Raw genomic sequence first — 18,676 nt, 5'->3', positions numbered from 1 at the left:
AAGGCGGATTGGAGGGAGCAGGCGTTGCTGCCGACATTTCTTTCAGTTTGAAAGAGACACACGATGCAGTATGAGTTGTAGACAGCGCGTATTGGTTTGACCTTTCAGTGGTTGTATCGATCACGTGCTCAAGTATTCATTCATAAAGCCACATCAATGAATGGACTTATAAAACAATACACGCAGCACTTGTTAGCATCTAGCTACACTATACACAAGAAATTTCGACGGGACATAATCATAAGAAAAGCGGAGTCAGGGCCAGATACACGAGATACACATTCCTTCCTGACCCTCTGTTTGAGAAGTTAATGAAGACTCAACTCATAAGAAGCAAGACTGGATGAAACAAGAAGTATATGGATCGCTCTAACGCGCTCTTCGAGGAGTCTTTATTGACTCCTCTAGAAGTGCTCTTTGGCAAAAGTAAAGTCGACAGTAGAGCAACGTGCTTGCATCGCGGCGTCTCTCACGGCATTACCGAGGACAGACGGCTAGAAGAATAGACTTTCAGCAGTGCAAAAAAGAGACGCAATTCAATATAACTTACACCACAGAAGTAGGTGCCGACGGTCGTCTTAAGTTGGGACTTGCTGCCTGGAAGGTATTGGCCGGATTCAATGGCCGACCTGATTCTCTGATAGATGGTCCTCCAATCCGGTCGACCGAACATCGTGCGAGTACGCAACAAAGTCAACGGATCATATTCCGCACCGGCATCATTAATTGCAATGTTCCAGAGCATGTCCTCACCAATCTTCTGGGTGAGGTAGATGTTGATGCGCAAGAAGTTCGCTAGTATGGTAGATCAGAACCCTGACACGCAGTCTGTTGCATAGTTAGAGTAAATACTCACGATCCATCTGAGCGGCTTCAACTTCCTGGAGCAGCGTCTGGAACCATCCAAAGGACGGAGCATCTCGGCAAACCCAGAAGAACTCAACTCGCGTCAGAGCACCAAGGTTGCCCCTCTTCTGACGGTACCATATGTGCTTGAGGATAGAAGCAAACGGTGTAACACCGATACCGGCACCGACAAGGACGGCAACTTCGGCATTGAAGACATCTTCAGCGGGAGCGCCAAACGGACCATCAACCCGTACTGAGGGCAACCGACCGGAGTTTGTGTTGATCTCAAGATAGTCCCCACGGAAACCCGTTTCTTTTTCGTCCTTCTCTTGTCCTTTCATAGCCTGCTTCGTCAATTCCGCAACTACGGCCGGGCCTGCTCCAACAAGATCCCCGAGAGCGTGAGTCCAGTCTCCGACTTGACGAATATGGATTGACAGGTATTTGTCTTCCGGAGCCGACGTGATTGTGAACTAGCGAAATAGATATTACAATCAGACAAACAAATAAAACCATGGGAATGAACAACGCGTACAGGATGCCATTGGAATCTCGACACCTCCGGGACCTGAATGAACAGCCATTGCCCAGCAGTGTACTTGAAGCTCGGTTTGATAATACGCAGTTCCATTGCACCACTGGGATGCACAATGATCTTGTCTAGTCGAGTTGCACGCCTTGCCCTGAACTCCCTGTACATCCGTTCACCAAAGTAAAGAATTCCAGGCCAAATGATGAATCTCCAGCTCTCGTATCCGAGACAGTGCTGGGTCGAATAGAATGGGAACGTCGGAATGTAGTTAGGATCAGTACTGTTGCGGACAAAGCAGCCAGTAGCATGCGAGTACAAGCCAATCATAAAGAAGAATGCAAGGTGGTGTGTGTACCAGAATGCTTCAAAGCATTGGTTACGGATCTTCCTATGCGCAGTGGTGTAAATGAGCACCATGATGAGCAGCATGAAGTGGCCCGTGATGCCTCCGGCCTGGTGGTAGTGGATGTCCTGTGCAGTTTCCTTTCGGATTTCTGAGGTAATTGTCAGACGAGAATGAGACGAATCAGAAAATCACACGCACGAGTGCGCTCGACGTTGATGAAGTTCACGTAGTGAGCGGTCGTGTGCACCACAGCCCAGAAGAACATCTGGTAGGCAACCTGACGATGGAACCAAATATTCTCGTCGGCAGGGAAGGCCCATGTCAACCTTGGCCTAATGACCCTAATAATATTGCGCAACATCGGCAGAAGGATGAGACCGCCATCGAAGGCAAGCACAAGACCTGCACCTCGAGAGATCCAGACGGACCACTTGAGTGTGTTGAGGCCAGCCAGTTTAGCGTTCGTCGCCTAGAAGCCACCATCAGTTGAGTTACAAGACAGAACAAAAAACTTTGAGTGCTCACCTGACTGTACCAGCCATAAATGAAGAAGAAGAGATGTAAGCCATAGAACAGAACGTTGAATGTGAGCCTCCTCGGGACCATAAACTCCCGCTTGAACCAATCGACTACTCCCATGATTGTAAGTGTAGGTGAGACGTGTCAGTCACAGACTGTAAAGAACGAAAACAAATAAGATAAAGTGAGAGAGAAGACGAAAGCGCTGTCGAGGACCGGCCGGACGACGAAGAGCACAGAGAGAATGGATGAGACAAGGAAAGACGAGGAAAGAAAGGAGGGCCAACCGAATCAACGGGGCGTAAGGAAGGGAGCGAGGTGGTCTAAGAGGGAGGAGGGAGAGGCGCGGCCGAGTGACGGTTGCCTCAGGGCCTCGTTGTCAGGATCAGCATCCCACGCCTCTGGTCGGCGACGACCCGCCCGGGCATGTCCATCGGTGACATCCCATTGGCTGCCATAATTAGTTCGACAATTGTCGCCGTCCACGGAGTAATTAGCCCCGAGCGCATGGGTCCCGAACAGATATTTTATCGCCTTCTATGGGCAACCCGGGCTGACCCAGCAACCGATGAGCCGTCACGTACGGTCATCCAGAGACTGCCTGGGAGCGCACCTGCCAAGTCCTTCTGCGCACATCAGTCACCTTCCCTTAGGACTGGCACAGTAGTATTAGTAGCAGTAACAATCTCACGCATCACTCACGCATCAACGACTTCATCATTATCAGGCAACCACTTCGGCTCCCTCCTTATAATTACAACTGCACTCCCAGTCTGGGCCACATTTACTCACGGGCATATCCCATGTTGTATCATTCTATGCACTGCCTATCTGTCTACCCCTCGTAGCGATACGCCACCATCGCCTCCACCCGGTGGACGTCAGTGCTGAAGCTCCGCAGCCTCACCTGTTGGCTTTTGCTGGCCTCAATCGCCAACGGGTCCGTGTCCACCCACTCGCCCGCGGGAACATCAGCCGACTCTGATGTGTAGGCTAAGATGTTGAACACCGTCGGTTCATCCATCGTTGGTAGAAACGTCACTGTCGAAACGATCTGTTTCAAGATGTCGCGTATTTCGGCCTGAATTTGCGATTCCGGCTTTGTACTTGCCCTGCAGAAACAGTCACATTCAAACGCTAACATGTTAAGCGGCAATCTATTACTGATCCATAGCAACGAAACGTACGGTGCTGGGTCATCAGTAGATGTAGGTGGATTTTGCAGATGCACATCAAACACCCATCGTTCAAGCGTTGTTCTACTGTCTTTCGATATGATTGCGAGGACCAGCTGAGTAACACTCCCCGTAAGTAGCCACTCTATCATTTGTTTGATGTTAGCACTGTGGCATGGCTCCCACTATGATGTCAAAGACAACTAACTTTGTACCTGTTGCAAAATTCTTCACACGGTATAAATATCAGTTGAGGATTCGGCAACGCAGTTTGAATAAATTTACTTGTCCAAGTAATTTTCCAGAGCCAGATCCTGGGTCAACATGACCACCTGGCCATATTTCTTTACAAGATGAAAGTCATCTGCTGGATACACCCCTCGCTGGTACAATATCCTGAATTCAGCATATTTAAGCGTACAGAAGTTTTGACAGCCTATGAAACGAACGTATTGACAGCAAACTTGAAGAAGTCAGTAACTATGACTGTTGAGCCTTTCAGCGTAATGGCTTGTCGCGTCGGCGCCTGTTTCGTGGCCATTGCCGATATCTTTCAAGAACGGTATGGAACGACAAGCTTAGTGAACAAGCAAAAAGGTAGACAAGAGAGTAATAAGGTCGGCTTGTTCACTGAAAGAGTTGAGAAGTCAAAGAGTAAGGCGAGAATGAAGTATAGACTTGTATATGAGCGGAACTTGAATTTTACACCAGACAAAAGAGTGAAACTTTCACTGAAAGACGCGACGCGTTTCAACAGCCACGTGTGTACACGTGACCGCTTTTCTTGTTCCTCCATCTACTGTGACTGGGAGTAAGTTGTACAACTTGTACAACCTAACGAGACGAACGAACGAACGGCACAGAAAGTCAAAACGGCCTTGAGATGGCCTTCGCAGGCTCGTTTGCAAGTTCGCGCCCCTTTTCAGGCTTACACGATGCACCTGTTGCAGAAAGCTATGCTTCCAGTTCTCGAGCCAAACCTCCACCTCCTCGACCCTCTCTAGACCTACCTGCTTTACAAGAGGCGAGTCGTCTCATCCAGGAACAATTCATCAAGGATGCCCAAATAGTTCCAGATCTTGGAGATATGCTTTCCATGAGTATGTCGAGTCTGTCCTCATTCTTTCCAACTAGAACTTACCGTTTTCAATACAGCTCCAGGCCAGTCGTCCGCGTCTTACACGATCTTCCCTGGTGATTATCGCGTCCCGTATCAAAAACGTAAACATGTTGGCATACCTCCGGCTTTGTGGGAACATTTTCAAAGTATGATATGTGTCGTAGTCCATTCAAAGTCTTATAATGATCATCCGTGGTTTAGCATCAAAATTTATATGTCATATGGGTATTATGGCAGAGATAGAAAGGGCGTGGATCGCTTTGGATCACAAACTTTTTCTATGGGACTATATTGAAGGGTGAGAAGCTTTGCCTCACTAGTCTATAAAGAAGGTGCTTAACTTTTTAACCAGGCAGGAACTAAGTTCCTTTGTGGAACAACCAGACGTGATCACTCATGTTGCACTGGTCAAACCCAAGCCGAACGTCTTCGTCGACGAAATCACTTCCCTACTTGTCATCTGCACTCAAGTTTCTGTCGTTCTTCTTGGATTATCGTCACAAGCAAGTGCGGGTCCAGATTACCGGAAACATAAAGAAATCAAGCTCTATGCGACCGACATGTCGGTCTCAACAGATGGTGTTGAGATGACTTCAGTAACGGGTACAGAAGATGGCAGGATATTTATGTGTGGAGTAGGCGACGGCTGTGTTTATGAACTGCATTACCAGGAGAAGGAAGTGTGGTTTGGAAAGCGATTTCACCTAGTGAATCACTCGGCAGGTGCCATACCGAGTTTCATTCCTTTGTTCAGGACGGCACATAACGAAGGTGCGTTATCAAATGCATCAGCAAGTCGTGCCTTATTAAGGGATGTTTTGGCAGAACGTGTAATCTCCGTCGTCTTTGATCAGGCGCGAAATTATATCTACACCCTCAGCGAACATAACTGGATTTCAGTCTGGAAACCCGAACCAAATAAAGTATTGCGCAAAGTCCAGACTTTATCTAACCTTCAGAAGCAGGCACAGGATAAAGCACCCGGCGCGCCAGCTCTCTTACAAGGTCTCCGGTTACTTTCATTGCACGTTATCGAGCAGCGCGAATCAAAGTCTGGTATCCAGCTGGTGGCTCTATCACAAAACGGCGTCAGGCTTTACTTCTCATCGGCACCAGCAAGCTACGGTGGTTATGGCTATGGGGTTCAATACGGCCCTGTAGAACCGAAACAGCTTCATCTAATACATGTCCGATTACCTCCAATGAATCTTGTTCATCCAGATGAACAACTTCGTCCTCATGCTGCACCAGTGTACGGCACGATGCCTCAAACGGTTCCTGGCTCCTCGCCCTGGATCGTGAAAGACCTGACTGCGGCCGCCTATGTTGACGGTCTATTGGTCGCTGCTCAACCAAGCGATGTAGATGGGAAGGATTTCATCTTGGGTATTTCTCCTGATCTTTCCAGGATTGGATCGTTAGGACAGGCCCAACCGCCTTCCGCACCTCAAGCACCGGCACCAAGTTACTATCATCCTGCTGCAACGGGTGGATATTTACCTCCCCCGACCACCTCGCGACCTCCTTTAACAGAGCAGGCGACTCTACTTTATGTTGAAGGAACAATATGGGCAATCGCATCATCGGAGACTAATGGTCCTGCTCCCGCCATTGCATCAACTTCTCCGCAGCCGGTCACTACAAACGACTTGGCGACCCAATTCTCCCATCCACAGCACGAGTTCATAATCGTCACTAATGTCGGTATCAGTCATCTTGTCAAACGACGAACGCTGGATTATCTACGAGATGCTATTGAGGAGGCCCTCTCAGAAGGAAACCTACAACCAATCATTGACTTCCGAGATAGTTTTGGACGCGATCAGACGTGTGCCATGCTACTTGCTCTGGCGAGTGGCAACACTTTTTTAGCAACCGAGAAGAATAGACACTCGCTGTATGACGACGTAGGGACGGTTGGTTCAGAGATGGCTGCCCTAGCAAAACAAGCGTTCTACGACTTAGCAGATCGACCGATTTGGGTTGATCGAGGATATGGCGGGGATGGTCAAGGCAACGTCATCTTCAGTGGGCGAAGGGAAGGCCTTGCATTATATTTTGCACGTCTTGTCAGACCGTTGTGGCGAGCCAGGATCACGAAGACAGGGTATGCGAAAGACTCTGCTTCTCCATTAGCTTAACTTGTTACTTACTGATTCTTACAGGCCATCGGGACAGTCTTCAAACTTTGATGATAGAACTTTGGTCGCTGTCCAAAGGAACCTCTATGCCTTGAAGAATATGCTGGATAGCAATCCACAACTCTTCAGCTCTACCCCAAGTGACCAAGTCGGTGCCGGCGGTCGGCAGCATGCCGAACACGATGCTTGGAAGGTCGAAGCCGCTTCAGTCTCTCATTTGCACGCATTAATTGGAAGGACGGCGGAAGCCATCGCATTTGTCCTACTGCTGATAGATTATCACCTCGGCGATTTGGTCGCACAATGCGACAAAGACACGCAGACACTGATTTCCTCACTAACGTATGAAGAACTCATCGCGGCTGAAAGCGGACTACACGTCTCAAGGATGTTAGTGAATGTGATCATAAATAGTCAGATCGGTCAACAGATCAGTGTGAGTATGTTTCCTCCAGTTCGGATCAATTAATTGCATTGAACCTCCTTAATATTTCTTAGATTGACACGGTTAGTGAGATCCTGCAGCAGAGGTGTGGGTCATTCTGCAGTGCCGATGATGTGATGTTGTATAAGGTTTGTATTGTACACATGTTAAGACCGCCTTCCCCGTTGATTAGCATACAGGCACAAGAGAACGTTCGTAAAGCTGTTGATCTCCGAGATCCAAACGAGAAGCAAGTGGTTTTGGGCGAGTCTCTGAGGTTCGTGTTTTCTGAGATATTACGTTCGCCTTATCTGATTCCATCAGATTATTCACGCGAGCCGCACGGGTGATAGAATTCGAAAAGCTTCGCGAAATCTGCGGTGATTATCAGCATCTAAACTATGTTAAAGGTGAGTGACGATCTTCCTACCTGATTACGGTACTGATAATCCATAGGTGCTATTGAATTGCCGCTACAATGCGCTGCGGTCGCGGACGAGGACAATGTTGGCCTGAATTACTGGCTATCCGGTTCACCTGCAAATGACCCTCGGTCTGATCTCTTAGAGAAGCGAAGGAAATGCTATGAGTTGATTATCCATTCTTTGTTGGTGTTCGACGAGCAGTGCGCGAAGAATCCCGCGAGGCAAGACTTCGAGGAGGTTCGGAGCCTTGCGTATGAGCTTTCGCTGTCATCTGAAGACCCCGTCTTCCATTCACATCTGTACGAGTGGATGGTGAAGCAAGGAATGACGGACAGGCTATTAGAAGTAAGCTCGAGTTTACGTTAATTCGGGACACAGTACCAACTCATTGGTTCTAGTTACGTCCGTTCTTCTTAGAAGCTCACTTGCTTCGAGAACCAGCTTCAGCGGATAAGTACCAGCTGCTGTGGCAATTGTACGTCAAGAATGGCCAGTATCTAAAGGCCGCCGAGGTTCTAGCAGCTCTAGCACGATCCTTTGAGTACGTCGAAGTTCGCCGCGACTCCGTGTTTTCTTGCTTAGCCTTTCATTAGATTTGATCTGCCGTTGCAAGCTCGACTTGAATTCCTCACTCTTGCCGTTAGCAATGCCAAGTCTCACCCAGTTTCTGTGAATGGGAAGCATGAGGCGGCAATAGCTTTCCTTTCGGAGCTAGGGGACCAGTTGGAGGTGGCTCAGGTTCAGATGGAATTGTTCTATACTTTGCTGCCGCGTATCGACGAACCAGGCGAAGTAGGCGAACAGATACAGCTTTTACAAAAACGCCTTTTCAACGTTACGGAGGTACGTCTCACGATGTGAAGGAATGACGAGTTTATGTTTACCCGCATGCTTAGTTATACCAACTCTATGCTGAGCCTTTCGACCTTTCGTCAATAAAACTACTGATTCTACATGTCTCGGAGCACCGTGATGAGGCTATCGTGAAGCCGATTTGGAATGCAATCTTTGACGAGGGTTTGTACTTGTTATACTCCGGCTTTACCTTGCAGACTTACTCATCGGACTTCTTTTTTTAACACAGTAACTTCCACTGGAACGCCTGACGAACAGGCTGATAGGCTATCATCTATCATCGTAACGCACGGACGAAGATTTTATCCTTCGGAGTGTGCTTTCCCACTCCGTAAGTAGATGAATGCAGTTCCTTATTACTCGAGCTAATAGTGGCATAGGCTATGCTGCAACACTACTCGTCAAGTTCACGCTTAGCAATATCGACGTGAGACCACCTGGCTGGGCACCTAGGGTGCTCAAAGAATGTGGAGTACCATATTCTGAGATTTGGGATATACTACATGAGATGTATGAATCTCAGGTAAGGACGACGGCGTATCTCTTAAATTCGTCACTTTTTAATATTCTCTCTAGGTTCCGCCGTTCAGTAACCAGCAAAACATCCAGGCAGTCTCTTCGGACATTGCTATCGTGCTCAAAGACTGGGTCGAAGATGCTCGCAGACCGCAATCCTCATTATCGAGAGGTGACCTTCCAGTCGACTTAATAGATCGATCTATTACAAAGTATATCGAGGAACTTGCTCCGGACAGGAAGGAGACAAAAGCTGTGTTTGAAGATGTAAAACGACAATTGCACCGATACTGGTAGTACGATTCGGTGTATTACTTTATCGGGCTTGATTCAGGATCCATTTGTTGATGATGCTGTCTTAACTTTGCAAATATATCATTTTCCTGCTTTCTTCATACTCAAATCATAATGCGCACACAGAAATGACCTTGGTCATTCTGATGTGCCAAACCCTTGTAGAGTACAATTTGGTGATAATGTAAGATTTGAAAAGACCATAGGAATATTAAGGAAGATATGTGAAACCAACATGCAAATGAGGTATCCAATCAAACTTCAAGTATGAAGTCTTCCGTCTTTGACAGTCCCCATCTTACTGCTCTCTCAGTCAGTCGATAGACACCTCGCAAAGCCCTGGAAAATGCATCAGAACAGTGTTGCACCTTAAGATAACTAAAATCATACCGAAGAGCACCAAGTATGATAGCTCCTAGAATGATCAATGTAGCGATATCCCTACTGTTTTCTCGTCTGTTTCGTCCTGAGCCCAGTCGTCTGGCAAGTAAATTGACCGGACCCAAAAATGACATGGACCAGAACAACTGGACCAGCGATGCAACCCCCAATACAGGCACACCAATGATAACCCTCCGGAGTACGGTGGCGAAGGCGCCAAGTTGTCGTGGTGGAGAAGACCGGACCGGTGGCGCTCGCAAAGGAGCGCTGAAAGGCTTGTTGTCGTCGATAATATCTTCCTCGCGCAAAATGCGAAGTACTACCCGCATAAGATTATATGCAACCTCGTCAGGAGATACCCAATTCCAACCAAAGAAGAAAAAACTATGTCTCGGGGTATAATCATCGCTCATGAAGAAGGTTACGGTGAACGATGCAATGTAAGCGAGGCAAGTGAACAGGAATAGTGACAGTGAGGCAATGATGACTGTCATGAAAGAATGTTAGTAGATGTATCTCATGGTTTATAACAAGCCGCGAATCACCTGGATTTTCTGCCATTCCAAGTACGCTGGAATATAATCAGTTGCGGTCGCTAGGTGAAATTGATTATATCACTTTACCTCGTACGAGAAGTCCTGTACTGCTTCAGTGTGAGACAGGTAATACCATGGAGGTAGTATGAAAAGTACCTTATAGTGGCATTGTGGACAACGATAATAAGCTGACTGAGACTCCCTACGCCAACGTTGCAGGCATTCAACGTGAATGTACTGTAACGGTGAGTAAGTGCCAGCTTAATGAAGTCCAAAATGATGAATGAAAACATACTGCTATAGAGCCTCTGCAGTGACAAGGGCGAATGAGCCGACCACTTTCTGGACCATCGAAGCATATTCTGCATTGTCGTTCGTCCTTTTCTTCAGTCTCGTTGTTCATGATGTCTGCAGAGGCAGGCTGATCAAAGACGTGGACTGACTCCTAGGACCAAGATTGGCCAGACGCAATAGCTAGTGTAGAAGACCTATTGCCAGTATCACTTTGCACTAGTAGTATCGTTAACTTTCTTTGCAAAAGATTGAGATACTGAGTACAAGCAGGAAAAGCTAAAGACCGAGTCTTGAGGCTCACCTCAGGAGGACACGCTTGTGCGAAAGTTCCGGTCATGTGACATGCGGGACCTAATTATAGACCTGAAAACCGTACCTTTTCGGAGCCATTTCGCGTGCTGCAGCAGAATCGATTCTCGATACTTCTGTGTTCTGTAACAGTCTTTTCGCATGGGCCAGGAATTGAACGATGGAAATCACATAAGACTGGTTGGCCTTGTGGCAGGAATGGGCAGTGGTACGTCTTGTAGTTTACTTCTCTGCTTCATGCGGGCCGGCTCTGCCAAAGCCTAAAGGACTTCTTTGAATGATTTGCTCACAGGAATAACAAAGGTCACACTGTATGGCTCGCTCAACCAGATCAACTAATAATCACCCATCTCACAGGTTGCAGTCGGTCAAGGGTGTGATCATCATTGGCTTGTCTCTTCTGGTACGCTCATACTTGTATACAGCAAGTCACTTCGGTTGAAACTTATATAGCCAACAAACAACTGATTAAGGCGACCAAGATTTGATACCATAAAAACGCGCTTGCAATGTAGCCCTCCCGGGACGTACAAAGGAGCACTAGACTGTTTGACGAAGACTGTTCGGAACGAGGTGAAAGAACACCCTTCACGCCTTCACGTTATACGGAAACTTGTTAACACCGATATTTGAAGGGCATCCGCGCTCTGTACAAGGGAGCTACACCACCGGCCCTCGGATGGACCGCAATTGACTCTGTCCTTCTCGGATCCTTGCACAATTATCGTCTTTTCTTGATTCGTCATGGAATGACAGAACGCAAGCCTGGATCAGACGTGAAAAGACTCACCCTCCCTGCACATGGCATTGCTGCCCTCTTTGCAGGATGGAACAGGTGAACAGCCTGTCATTTTATGTAATAAAGACATATCCCTGATGATCACTTTAGTGCTATCGTAGCCACTCCTATCGAGCTCGTAAAAGGTCCTTCCAAAGCACGCTAGCCGAATCTTACTCGTCTGACCTGATTTTAGTCAAGCTCCAAATGCAGCGACAACGGCATGCTAATGATCGCGAATTTAAGAATCCCGTCCATTGTGTTCGGCGTATTGTCCAGACACAGGGTTTGTCTGGCCTTTGGACAGGCCTGACGGGAAGCTTGTTGTTCCGAAGCAACTTCTTTTGGATGTTTATGAGTTATGAGGTAAATAGATCACGATTACATTGTCCTTCATCGCTGATTCGACTTCTTGCAAGGTTTTAATGCGGGGCTTCGGGCGGCTAGAGGGAACGCAATTTGAGGTGTGTGCTTTCATTTGACACGCACAAGGACGGATCTGATACCTCGTGACCCACAATTCATTCCGAACAAGATAAGCGATGGGTTGTCCACCTTCATGTCCGGCGGCCTCGCTTCCTTTGGTTTCTGGTTCATGGCCATCCCGGCTGATAATGTGAAAAAGTGTGATCGCGATTTCATTATTTCATATGTTGCAGTGCTTCTTCTTGGCTAATTACGTTGCTCCGGTTCCCGACTTAGTCGGATGATGGCTGCGTCCCTTGGTTCGAAACGACGGTCCGCTATCACTGTGGCGAAGGAGATACTTCGTGAAAGTGGTATTAGAGGCTTTGTCCGAGGCCTTACGCCTATTCTCTTACGCGCATTCCCAGTGAATGCCAGTGCACTTTTTGTGTACGAAGGTCTCATGAAGCTGATGGGAGCAGAGAAGGTGAGGGTACCCACTCCACCATCGGACGTCCGTGTGTATTGAAAGCTGTCCCGGAACCAGACTCGAGCTTAAACACCGGCGTCGACACGTTTCAACGGAACTCCTGAACTGTCATGTTGCATCAATTTCACTCGTGCACTTGATTTATTGGACAACGATCATCGACTCTAATCTAGGGTGACTCCGTGTCATGTAAAAGGTGCTATTTACAACCGCCGATCGCGCATTTATTCGTAAGCGCAAGCGCCAGCGCACAGAATATAGATTGAGATTCTATTGGTCGGCATCTATGGAATCAAGTGGATTGGCCAAGAAAATGGGCACAACAAGCTGGTTGGGGATCGGGGGAAAATATGTACATAAAATTATTGCAACAATGAATCTAAATATGCGGTGTTTGGCCTTAACAGAATGATAATATATACACATCCATAGTTCGTGTATGCTTCGGATGTCAAGAAGGTGCTGTCGCGTACTACTTCTATTACTGTGGGAAAAGTTGCATGCAGCGTTCAGAGTGCCTCTCTAGCTAGTAAGGACGTCCTAGAGTCACAGATAGCATCTCGAGAAGGTGCTGGGTGGTAGAGCACACGGCCATTTGGAATTTGCTATGCAAGCTTCCCAATCTGTGGCGTCAGAACGATACAAGTCGAGGGCAGCTCTCGCATTCTCAATCTTTGAATAGAAATCAGATAAGTTGGAAGGCACCAACAACGGAAACATAGAATATTACTTACGGAATCTAGCTTCCCATATTGAATGCGTCTGCGCATTAGATTCCACACCAAAGTGGACAGGCCAACTATCTGGTTAGGGGACTGCACTGCATTTCTGAATGGCATGTATAATGCTACATCCCTTGTTGCTGAGATTGGACAAGTTAAATTTTCAAATGTGGGTTAGTCAACGGATTCTTCAATTCAAATCACGGAAGCTGATCGAGGGAGGACTCACCGACAGCCGGATGCGGGATGCCGAGAACTTCAAGCAATGCTTCTCTTTAGAAATTCAAACTCTCCGGAATCGTGATATCGTACCTGATAAATCCTGCCAAAGTGAATGACCCACGAGAACCTTACCCTTAATACGCTCGGCTAATCATACGATCCAGTGTTAAGAATAAGCCAATTGAATTATATTAAACAAGTGAGGGACTGACCAATCATAGATTGAACGGTGTTAAATGGCATTGCCGAGTCTAGGAAAAGATAAATAAATGAAGCCTTGGCTTTACACGAGCTAAAATTAGGCATACCTGAGTTCAGGTGCTTCTGCTCAATTCCGGTGGTGGTCGTTCTGTAGTCGGTCACCGGCATTGTCGGACGCACATATACATCAAGAACAGTACTTCCTCGATAGTCAACGAGGGAGACCTTCCTGGTTGGGATGCCGTAGTTAGTCAGCAACAGAGATTACGGGTCTTTGTTTCTTTGAAACTGACGCAACCATAGAAGTGGACCCGCCAGGGCCCACTCCGCAGCAAATAGTGGAAAGGGCAAGGAACGTGCTGGAGAATAACTTAGATTAGACTTGGGCGAAGCAAGGCCATCCGGAGTACGAACTTGTCGGGGTTCTGACTCATTGCAACGCAGATTGGATTCAGATGCCGGAAGTAAAGTCTGAAGAGGTAATAGGTGGGACAGAATGAGACTGCTGAGGAACCACAGATTTGCATCTTCGTCGGTTTTTGTACTTTTCTCTTTCCCTTGAGCGTCAAATTTCTCCTCAGCAAACCAACTTGTTTGCATATCTACTCCGTTAGACGTTGGACAGGCATCGCGATGGGCCACCTCAAGGGCGCCCGTGACCGTGATGTTTACGACAAGAAAAGTCGCCGAATCCGATGACCAGCGAGCGACATTGACAGCCCTTGAGAGCTCGACATGGCATTGCAAAAGGCTAGACGGATGCAACGCAGTTTTCACTATTGGAATCATTTAAAACCGATAAGGTATGGTGGGATTGCAACTGTATGAACGGACCTCGTGGAAGTGACCAGGGATCTGCAACAGAGCTCCATAGTTAAGAATTAGGCCCCAGAGCAGAGACAATAACAAATTTCAAGAGAACCAGCTTAGAAAGGGGCATCACACGCGTAAGGAGGAGGGACACGCCGAGGTCCTGAATATTCTCTATTTTCTCTAGATTTATCCAGTCGCCCAGTTGACCAGTTGAAGATCCTCACGACACCGTAATTAGGGAGATCAGGGGGTCAAAAGGCCGCGGGTGAGAATCAAATTGGCGGAGCTAGGCATGGGTGATATCCAGGTAGTTTTGCCTTATAGGATCTCCAGTGAAGTGATGCGAAAATTTCCACTCTAAATGTCGAGGATCCATTAAAGGCATTCCAGGCCTCGGTGCCCGCAGCCTATGAGTTCCTATCGATGGTATCGGCACTGCCGTGGGAAGTGAACAGACGAGATGATCATGAAAGAATGTTTTTACATGCTAAGCTGGCCGAACGAAGGCGGCACGGCAGGAGTCGTCGATGGATGAGTCGCCGTCGCGTAGCCTAGGATGCGGGGCAAATGAAGCAGAATGTCGAGATGAAGATGGCCGAAGATGCCGGGAAATTGGCTGATTTAAGCACTGGAAGTCAGGATCTGGACAGATTACTGGAAAGAGGCAAAAGCAATCCACAGTGTTTGACGAGTAGCTGTCAGAGAACTGAAAGCGCCACCACAGCAAGAGAGGAATCCAAGGATGTACAAGTCAAAAAGTTGTCACTGGAAGGCAGTAAATTGTTCGGCATGTGATGTAAGTAAATGAATAGTAAAGCTGATGTTCATAACTGTTTCAGTCAAGACATCGGGGGATCCCCAAGTGAGAAAGCTGCATGACTGAGCGTTGATGATGGTAGCAGAATCAAAGAAAAACTGAATGTTACCCAAGACCAGCGCCTGTCAAAAGGTGTGATTTCCTAGTTTGGTAAAGGCTTGGATCGGCGTCTAGGCGGACGTGCCATCAGGACCAAACAATACATTCACAACGTCTATTTTCTGAGCATAAGTCCATTAAAATTGAGTCGTACAGAAGCTGTCGCCACTCGGGCCTCTTCTACTGAATTCTTTCGTCCTCGGGCTTTTCGGCATCGTGTCAACGTCCAATAGAATGCTTGACTCGGAATTCCCAAGATAGAACTCTTCCTAGTAAGTAGTTTGGTCTTCCTTGCTCAGTGCAGTTTCAAATCAATTTTGTGACTCGGAAAGCCGTAATATATTTCGTATCTTCAGCACACATTTCTTCGAAAAAGGGGTTCGCTTCTCTGACGTTTATGGTCTTGTAGCCTTTGAACTATGCCCCACTGAGTAGACTCCTGCTGTTTGTACCCTCCCCCTCCAGCGAAGTGGAGACGTGCCTCGTTTCTTGCCCTGACAAAGTATAGACTGTTCCTGGTGGCTTATCTCCTATATATTTTGCTGCACTGAAAAAGATCATTGCATCCGTAAAGTAACTGGAAGCAGCCACTGAAATCAAAAAGATATTGTGCTTGGTCGCGTCACCTCAGAACCCACAAACTGGGGGACAAGCTAGACGACGTATAACCGCACCGACTAATCCTATTTCGTGACTAACTTTCTTTTATTGCGCGCAAATACTAAAACTCTTCCATGCAGCACGGTCTCTTCTCTATCCTTCCGACCAAGGACATGGCGAACACACTCGAGCACGCGTGCCGGCTGTCGACGGAGGCAGCGTAAGGTCATTAATGTTATTGGTTTCGCGTCGGAAGCGTTGTCGAGATCTATCAGCGCTGATAGGCTAGAAGCAAGGTGACCTCTGGCTGTGGCTAAAGGAATTTGCTATTCGTCCGACTCGAAGATTGCACATTGACTTACGAGCTTAGCAAACCACCGCGTGTCAATTCTCCCGTTCATGTCGTTTCTTTCGACTGTCTCAATGAAAGTAAGAGTGGTAGAACGTTCATTCGTTTTTTGGCTTGATGTTCATTACTGACGTGTCCGTCTCATGCTTCAACTAGCCCGTTCTATATTAATTGGTTCGATTAAAATGAACCCCTAAAAATCTGAATGGAAACCTAGGCTTGCATGACGTGTTCTGGTTATTAAGAAGTCTCCGTAATTGTATTATCTCGTCTCTCCTCGTCTGGCGCCTCTAACCCTTGTAGAAGCACAAAAGCGGTACACGGATCCAACCGTGCAGTACATCCAACCTTATTGACTCCGTACAACGATTAGTTAGACTTTTAAGCTTACTTTACATACAAGGTTCGCTCGAAGTACAGTCATTGTTAGCATCCAGTCTGAGAGAAAACTTCCCTCCTAATGCATCAGGAACACCGTGCCTCCGTCCCCCCCGCATAGTACCGACGTAATCTAGCCGAAAGCTATGCAAGCCGCTAGCGGCCAGGGATACTTCTTTCTCACTTGCGTACATGGTAACCCGGTTGCTTCGGAGGAAGACCTATTCCTCTGGAGAAGGTTGTACTACTGCCTCTTTCTCACCGTCCACAATGGTCGCTTGGTATTGAGATTGATTTGACAATTGGGTTTGCTCCAACTTCCAAAATCGTCTCCTCACCCATCTCCATTTCCGATCCTCCTTATAATTTCCGGGCATTAGTTTTCGGAAAAGCTGTCGTCGGACCCTTTGGGGTGGCTTGATAGCTTGCTCGCCAACAGCTTCACGTTGGAGAGACGTTATCTTTCTCGGGAGCGACGCCTGATCCTCAGCTTCCAACCACATGCGCGCCACATTAAGACGACCCTCACGGAGAGCAATGGAGGCAACACGTCGCCGTACTCGTCTGTCGATCACGTCAGGTCCCCATTTTTTGCAAAATGCATGTACAACCCGAAGCGCACGAAAAGTTTGTTTCCCCCTAGTTTGTGTCAAACTGCGCAGGAGTAGAAATAACGTCGATGAATCGGGCTGCAGATCGGGTCTCCGTTCAAAAAATATATTGACAAACTTTCGGCTAACGAGGTGAGCGGCGAACGTCTTATCAGAAAAACTAAGATGCAAATGCAGGAGACGCAAACAATGGCGTTTACGTGGGAGGGTTAACCGCTTTGGCAAATTGGAGATCCACTCCAGGGTTGCAGCTTGTGCGGTCTCCGTACGAGAAATCCGAAGCAGATAACGCACGACTGTCAAGATAAAATGGACAGGAGGGGCGCCGGTCGATGGAAGATGGTCAGGAATAGCAGAGAGAATGATATTCTGCCGATTTTGGTGCAGCGCATCGGGACTCGGTTGTCTATTTCGAAATTCGATTGGGTTACAGTGCCCAAGCAGCTCGAGCATCAATGGTAAATGTGTTTTTTCATCGCCAGACGTAAGCTGCTGTCGGAGAAAAGTCCAAGCTTGTTCCCAACGGCCAATCTTCACCAGTGATCTGACGTATAGTACCCTACTGGATTCGCTAGGCTTGATTCCTGACTCTTCCATACGTCGTAGAAGTCGGATTGCTTTAACATATGATGTATGGCGTATTGCTAGCTGAGCCAGGAAATTGTATGATGCCTCGGAGTGCAGTGCAGGATAGGTATCATGATAAGCAATGAGCCGATTTAGCGAGGGTAGCGGGTTGAAAGTCATGGCTTGATGTAATCTGAGTTCTAGTTCTTGAGCGGTCACTGGATGCAGTAAACTATTATGTGTCCTCTTGGATGGTCTAGTCGATACTGTCTTAAGTATCCCTCGTAGTTCGTCGTCCGGAATCCATATACTTTCCGTTCCTTTCTCTCCATTTGACGCGTCCATTTCGTGGGCCGTCAATGTGTCGACGTCTAAGAAAACGGAGTACAAGGTCGGCGCCATCGTGCTGTTACGTACGCGACGAGATGGCTGTCTATGTTTGTGGGCGTCGTCACCACTATTGCCAATAATCGCCTTCTCCCGCGATGAAAGGGGAGAGTTTGCCTGGGACGGAGGAGTGAAAACAGCTCGAGTATCTGATGCTCCCAGGACTATTTCTGCACGACTGCACGCGCTTTAAGCTACAAGCCAAAAAATCAACACCGTAACTACCCACCGTTTAGAATCAGCGAAACGGCCAGGTCCATCTTTTGGCTCGAAAGGATCATAATTGTCGCGATTGCCGTTCGCGTCCTGATCCTCTACTATAGTAGTTTGGTTCAACGCATCTTGCGTATCTGGCGTGTTCAGCGCACGGAGCACGCGAAAAGGTGCACTTGATTTCCTTCGCACTCCGATGCGAAGGACATGTTGAAGCATTCATGGGGCTGAACAGTACGAGCTGGTTGGTACACTTGACTAGACCAACACCGTGCTGGCGTGTACAGGGAAAAATGCGAGGCCAATAC

The 18,676-nt window shown here is 47.6% G+C and overlaps 7 protein-coding genes across 7 annotated transcripts; 2 read left to right on the top strand and 5 right to left on the bottom strand.

Moving 5' to 3' along the window:
* Positions 1-161: 161 nt before the first annotated feature.
* Positions 162-2,582, bottom strand: FOMMEDRAFT_19323 (NADPH oxidase). Its single transcript, XM_007265543.1, has 6 exons — positions 2,253-2,582; positions 1,926-2,196; positions 1,385-1,875; positions 857-1,322; positions 551-795; positions 162-494 (listed from the first exon to the last, which is right to left on the bottom strand). The coding sequence occupies exons 1-6, from the start codon at positions 2,364-2,366 to the stop codon at positions 405-407; spliced, it is 1,677 nt and encodes a 558-aa protein (XP_007265605.1). The 5' UTR covers positions 2,367-2,582; the 3' UTR covers positions 162-404.
* A 499-nt stretch (positions 2,583-3,081) lies between these two features.
* FOMMEDRAFT_83123 (spindle assembly checkpoint protein) lies at positions 3,082-3,962 on the bottom strand (the record flags this gene model as incomplete). The annotated part of the gene is made up of 3 exons (XM_007265542.1): positions 3,082-3,589; positions 3,707-3,817; positions 3,871-3,962. The coding sequence occupies 3 exons, from the start codon at positions 3,960-3,962 to the stop codon at positions 3,082-3,084; spliced, it is 711 nt and encodes a 236-aa protein (XP_007265604.1).
* A 332-nt stretch (positions 3,963-4,294) lies between these two features.
* FOMMEDRAFT_106390 (nucleoporin) lies at positions 4,295-9,199 on the top strand (the record flags this gene model as incomplete). Its single annotated transcript, XM_007265541.1, has 16 exons — positions 4,295-4,521; positions 4,577-4,687; positions 4,743-4,839; positions 4,894-5,312; positions 5,367-6,648; positions 6,707-7,118; positions 7,181-7,255; positions 7,307-7,383; positions 7,431-7,516; positions 7,563-7,876; positions 7,930-8,072; positions 8,125-8,374; positions 8,428-8,548; positions 8,616-8,717; positions 8,767-8,909; positions 8,963-9,199. The coding sequence occupies exons 1-16, from the start codon at positions 4,305-4,307 to the stop codon at positions 9,197-9,199; spliced, it is 4,086 nt and encodes a 1,361-aa protein (XP_007265603.1). The 5' UTR covers positions 4,295-4,304.
* A 251-nt stretch (positions 9,200-9,450) lies between these two features.
* On the bottom strand, positions 9,451-10,516 carry FOMMEDRAFT_84163 (zf-C3HC4-domain-containing protein; the record flags this gene model as incomplete). Its single annotated transcript, XM_007265540.1, has 6 exons — positions 9,451-9,535; positions 9,587-10,064; positions 10,123-10,148; positions 10,201-10,223; positions 10,270-10,350; positions 10,409-10,516. The coding sequence occupies 6 exons, from the start codon at positions 10,514-10,516 to the stop codon at positions 9,451-9,453; spliced, it is 801 nt and encodes a 266-aa protein (XP_007265602.1).
* A 704-nt stretch (positions 10,517-11,220) lies between these two features.
* Positions 11,221-12,428, top strand: FOMMEDRAFT_83061 (mitochondrial carrier; the record flags this gene model as incomplete). Its single annotated transcript, XM_007265539.1, has 7 exons — positions 11,221-11,289; positions 11,352-11,551; positions 11,606-11,640; positions 11,691-11,860; positions 11,914-11,958; positions 12,030-12,118; positions 12,197-12,428. Coding segments are annotated over 7 exons (840 nt in total), but the record flags the coding sequence as incomplete, so codon positions are not given.
* A 450-nt stretch (positions 12,429-12,878) lies between these two features.
* Positions 12,879-14,188, bottom strand: FOMMEDRAFT_146095 (uncharacterized protein). Its single transcript, XM_007265538.1, has 8 exons — positions 13,949-14,188; positions 13,828-13,893; positions 13,642-13,763; positions 13,546-13,584; positions 13,424-13,480; positions 13,341-13,367; positions 13,124-13,251; positions 12,879-13,061 (listed from the first exon to the last, which is right to left on the bottom strand). Exons 1-8 carry the CDS (start codon positions 14,059-14,061, stop codon positions 12,936-12,938), a joined length of 678 nt encoding a protein of 225 aa, XP_007265600.1. The 5' UTR covers positions 14,062-14,188; the 3' UTR covers positions 12,879-12,935.
* Positions 14,189-16,699: 2,511 nt separating this feature from the next.
* FOMMEDRAFT_140085 (uncharacterized protein) lies at positions 16,700-18,639 on the bottom strand. Its single transcript, XM_007265537.1, has 2 exons — positions 18,385-18,639; positions 16,700-18,333 (listed from the first exon to the last, which is right to left on the bottom strand). Exons 1-2 carry the CDS (start codon positions 18,585-18,587, stop codon positions 16,812-16,814), a joined length of 1,725 nt encoding a protein of 574 aa, XP_007265599.1. The 5' UTR covers positions 18,588-18,639; the 3' UTR covers positions 16,700-16,811.
* Between the last annotated feature and the right edge of the window lie 37 nt (positions 18,640-18,676).

Source organism: Fomitiporia mediterranea, assembly GCF_000271605.1.
Source record: "Fomitiporia mediterranea MF3/22 unplaced genomic scaffold FOMMEscaffold_5, whole genome shotgun sequence".
Lineage (NCBI taxonomy): Eukaryota > Fungi > Basidiomycota > Agaricomycetes > Hymenochaetales > Hymenochaetaceae > Fomitiporia > Fomitiporia mediterranea.
Note: the sequence above shows the minus strand (reverse complement) of the source record. Positions and strands in the feature narration are given on the sequence as shown.

What these genes read in the sequence shown, in the direction of transcription:
- FOMMEDRAFT_146095 (XM_007265538.1), bottom strand. Translation starts at nt 14,061, where the DNA reads ATGCAAATCTGTGGTTCCTCAGCAGTCTCATTCTGTCCCACCTATTAC. An exon ending in ATGAGTCAGAACCCCGACAA is followed by an intron (nt 13,894 to 13,948) that starts GTTCGTACTCCG and finishes GTTATTCTCCAG; the next exon opens with CACGTTCCTTGCCCTTTCCA. An exon ending in AATATGGGAAGCTAGATTCC is followed by an intron (nt 13,062 to 13,123) that starts GTAAGTAATATT and finishes TTCTATTCAAAG; the next exon opens with ATTGAGAATGCGAGAGCTGC.
- FOMMEDRAFT_19323 (XM_007265543.1), bottom strand. Translation starts at nt 2,366, where the DNA reads ATGGGAGTAGTCGATTGGTTCAAGCGGGAGTTTATGGTCCCGAGGAGG. An exon ending in TGAAGCCGCTCAGATGGATC is followed by an intron (nt 796 to 856) that starts GTGAGTATTTAC and finishes CTACCATACTAG; the next exon opens with CGAACTTCTTGCGCATCAAC. An exon ending in TCGGCACCTACTTCTGTGGT is followed by an intron (nt 495 to 550) that starts GTAAGTTATATT and finishes CTATTCTTCTAG; the next exon opens with CCGTCTGTCCTCGGTAATGC.
- FOMMEDRAFT_140085 (XM_007265537.1), bottom strand. Translation starts at nt 18,587, where the DNA reads ATGCTTCAACATGTCCTTCGCATCGGAGTGCGAAGGAAATCAAGTGCA. An exon ending in CGTTTCGCTGATTCTAAACG is followed by an intron (nt 18,334 to 18,384) that starts GTGGGTAGTTAC and finishes AAGCGCGTGCAG; the next exon opens with TCGTGCAGAAATAGTCCTGG.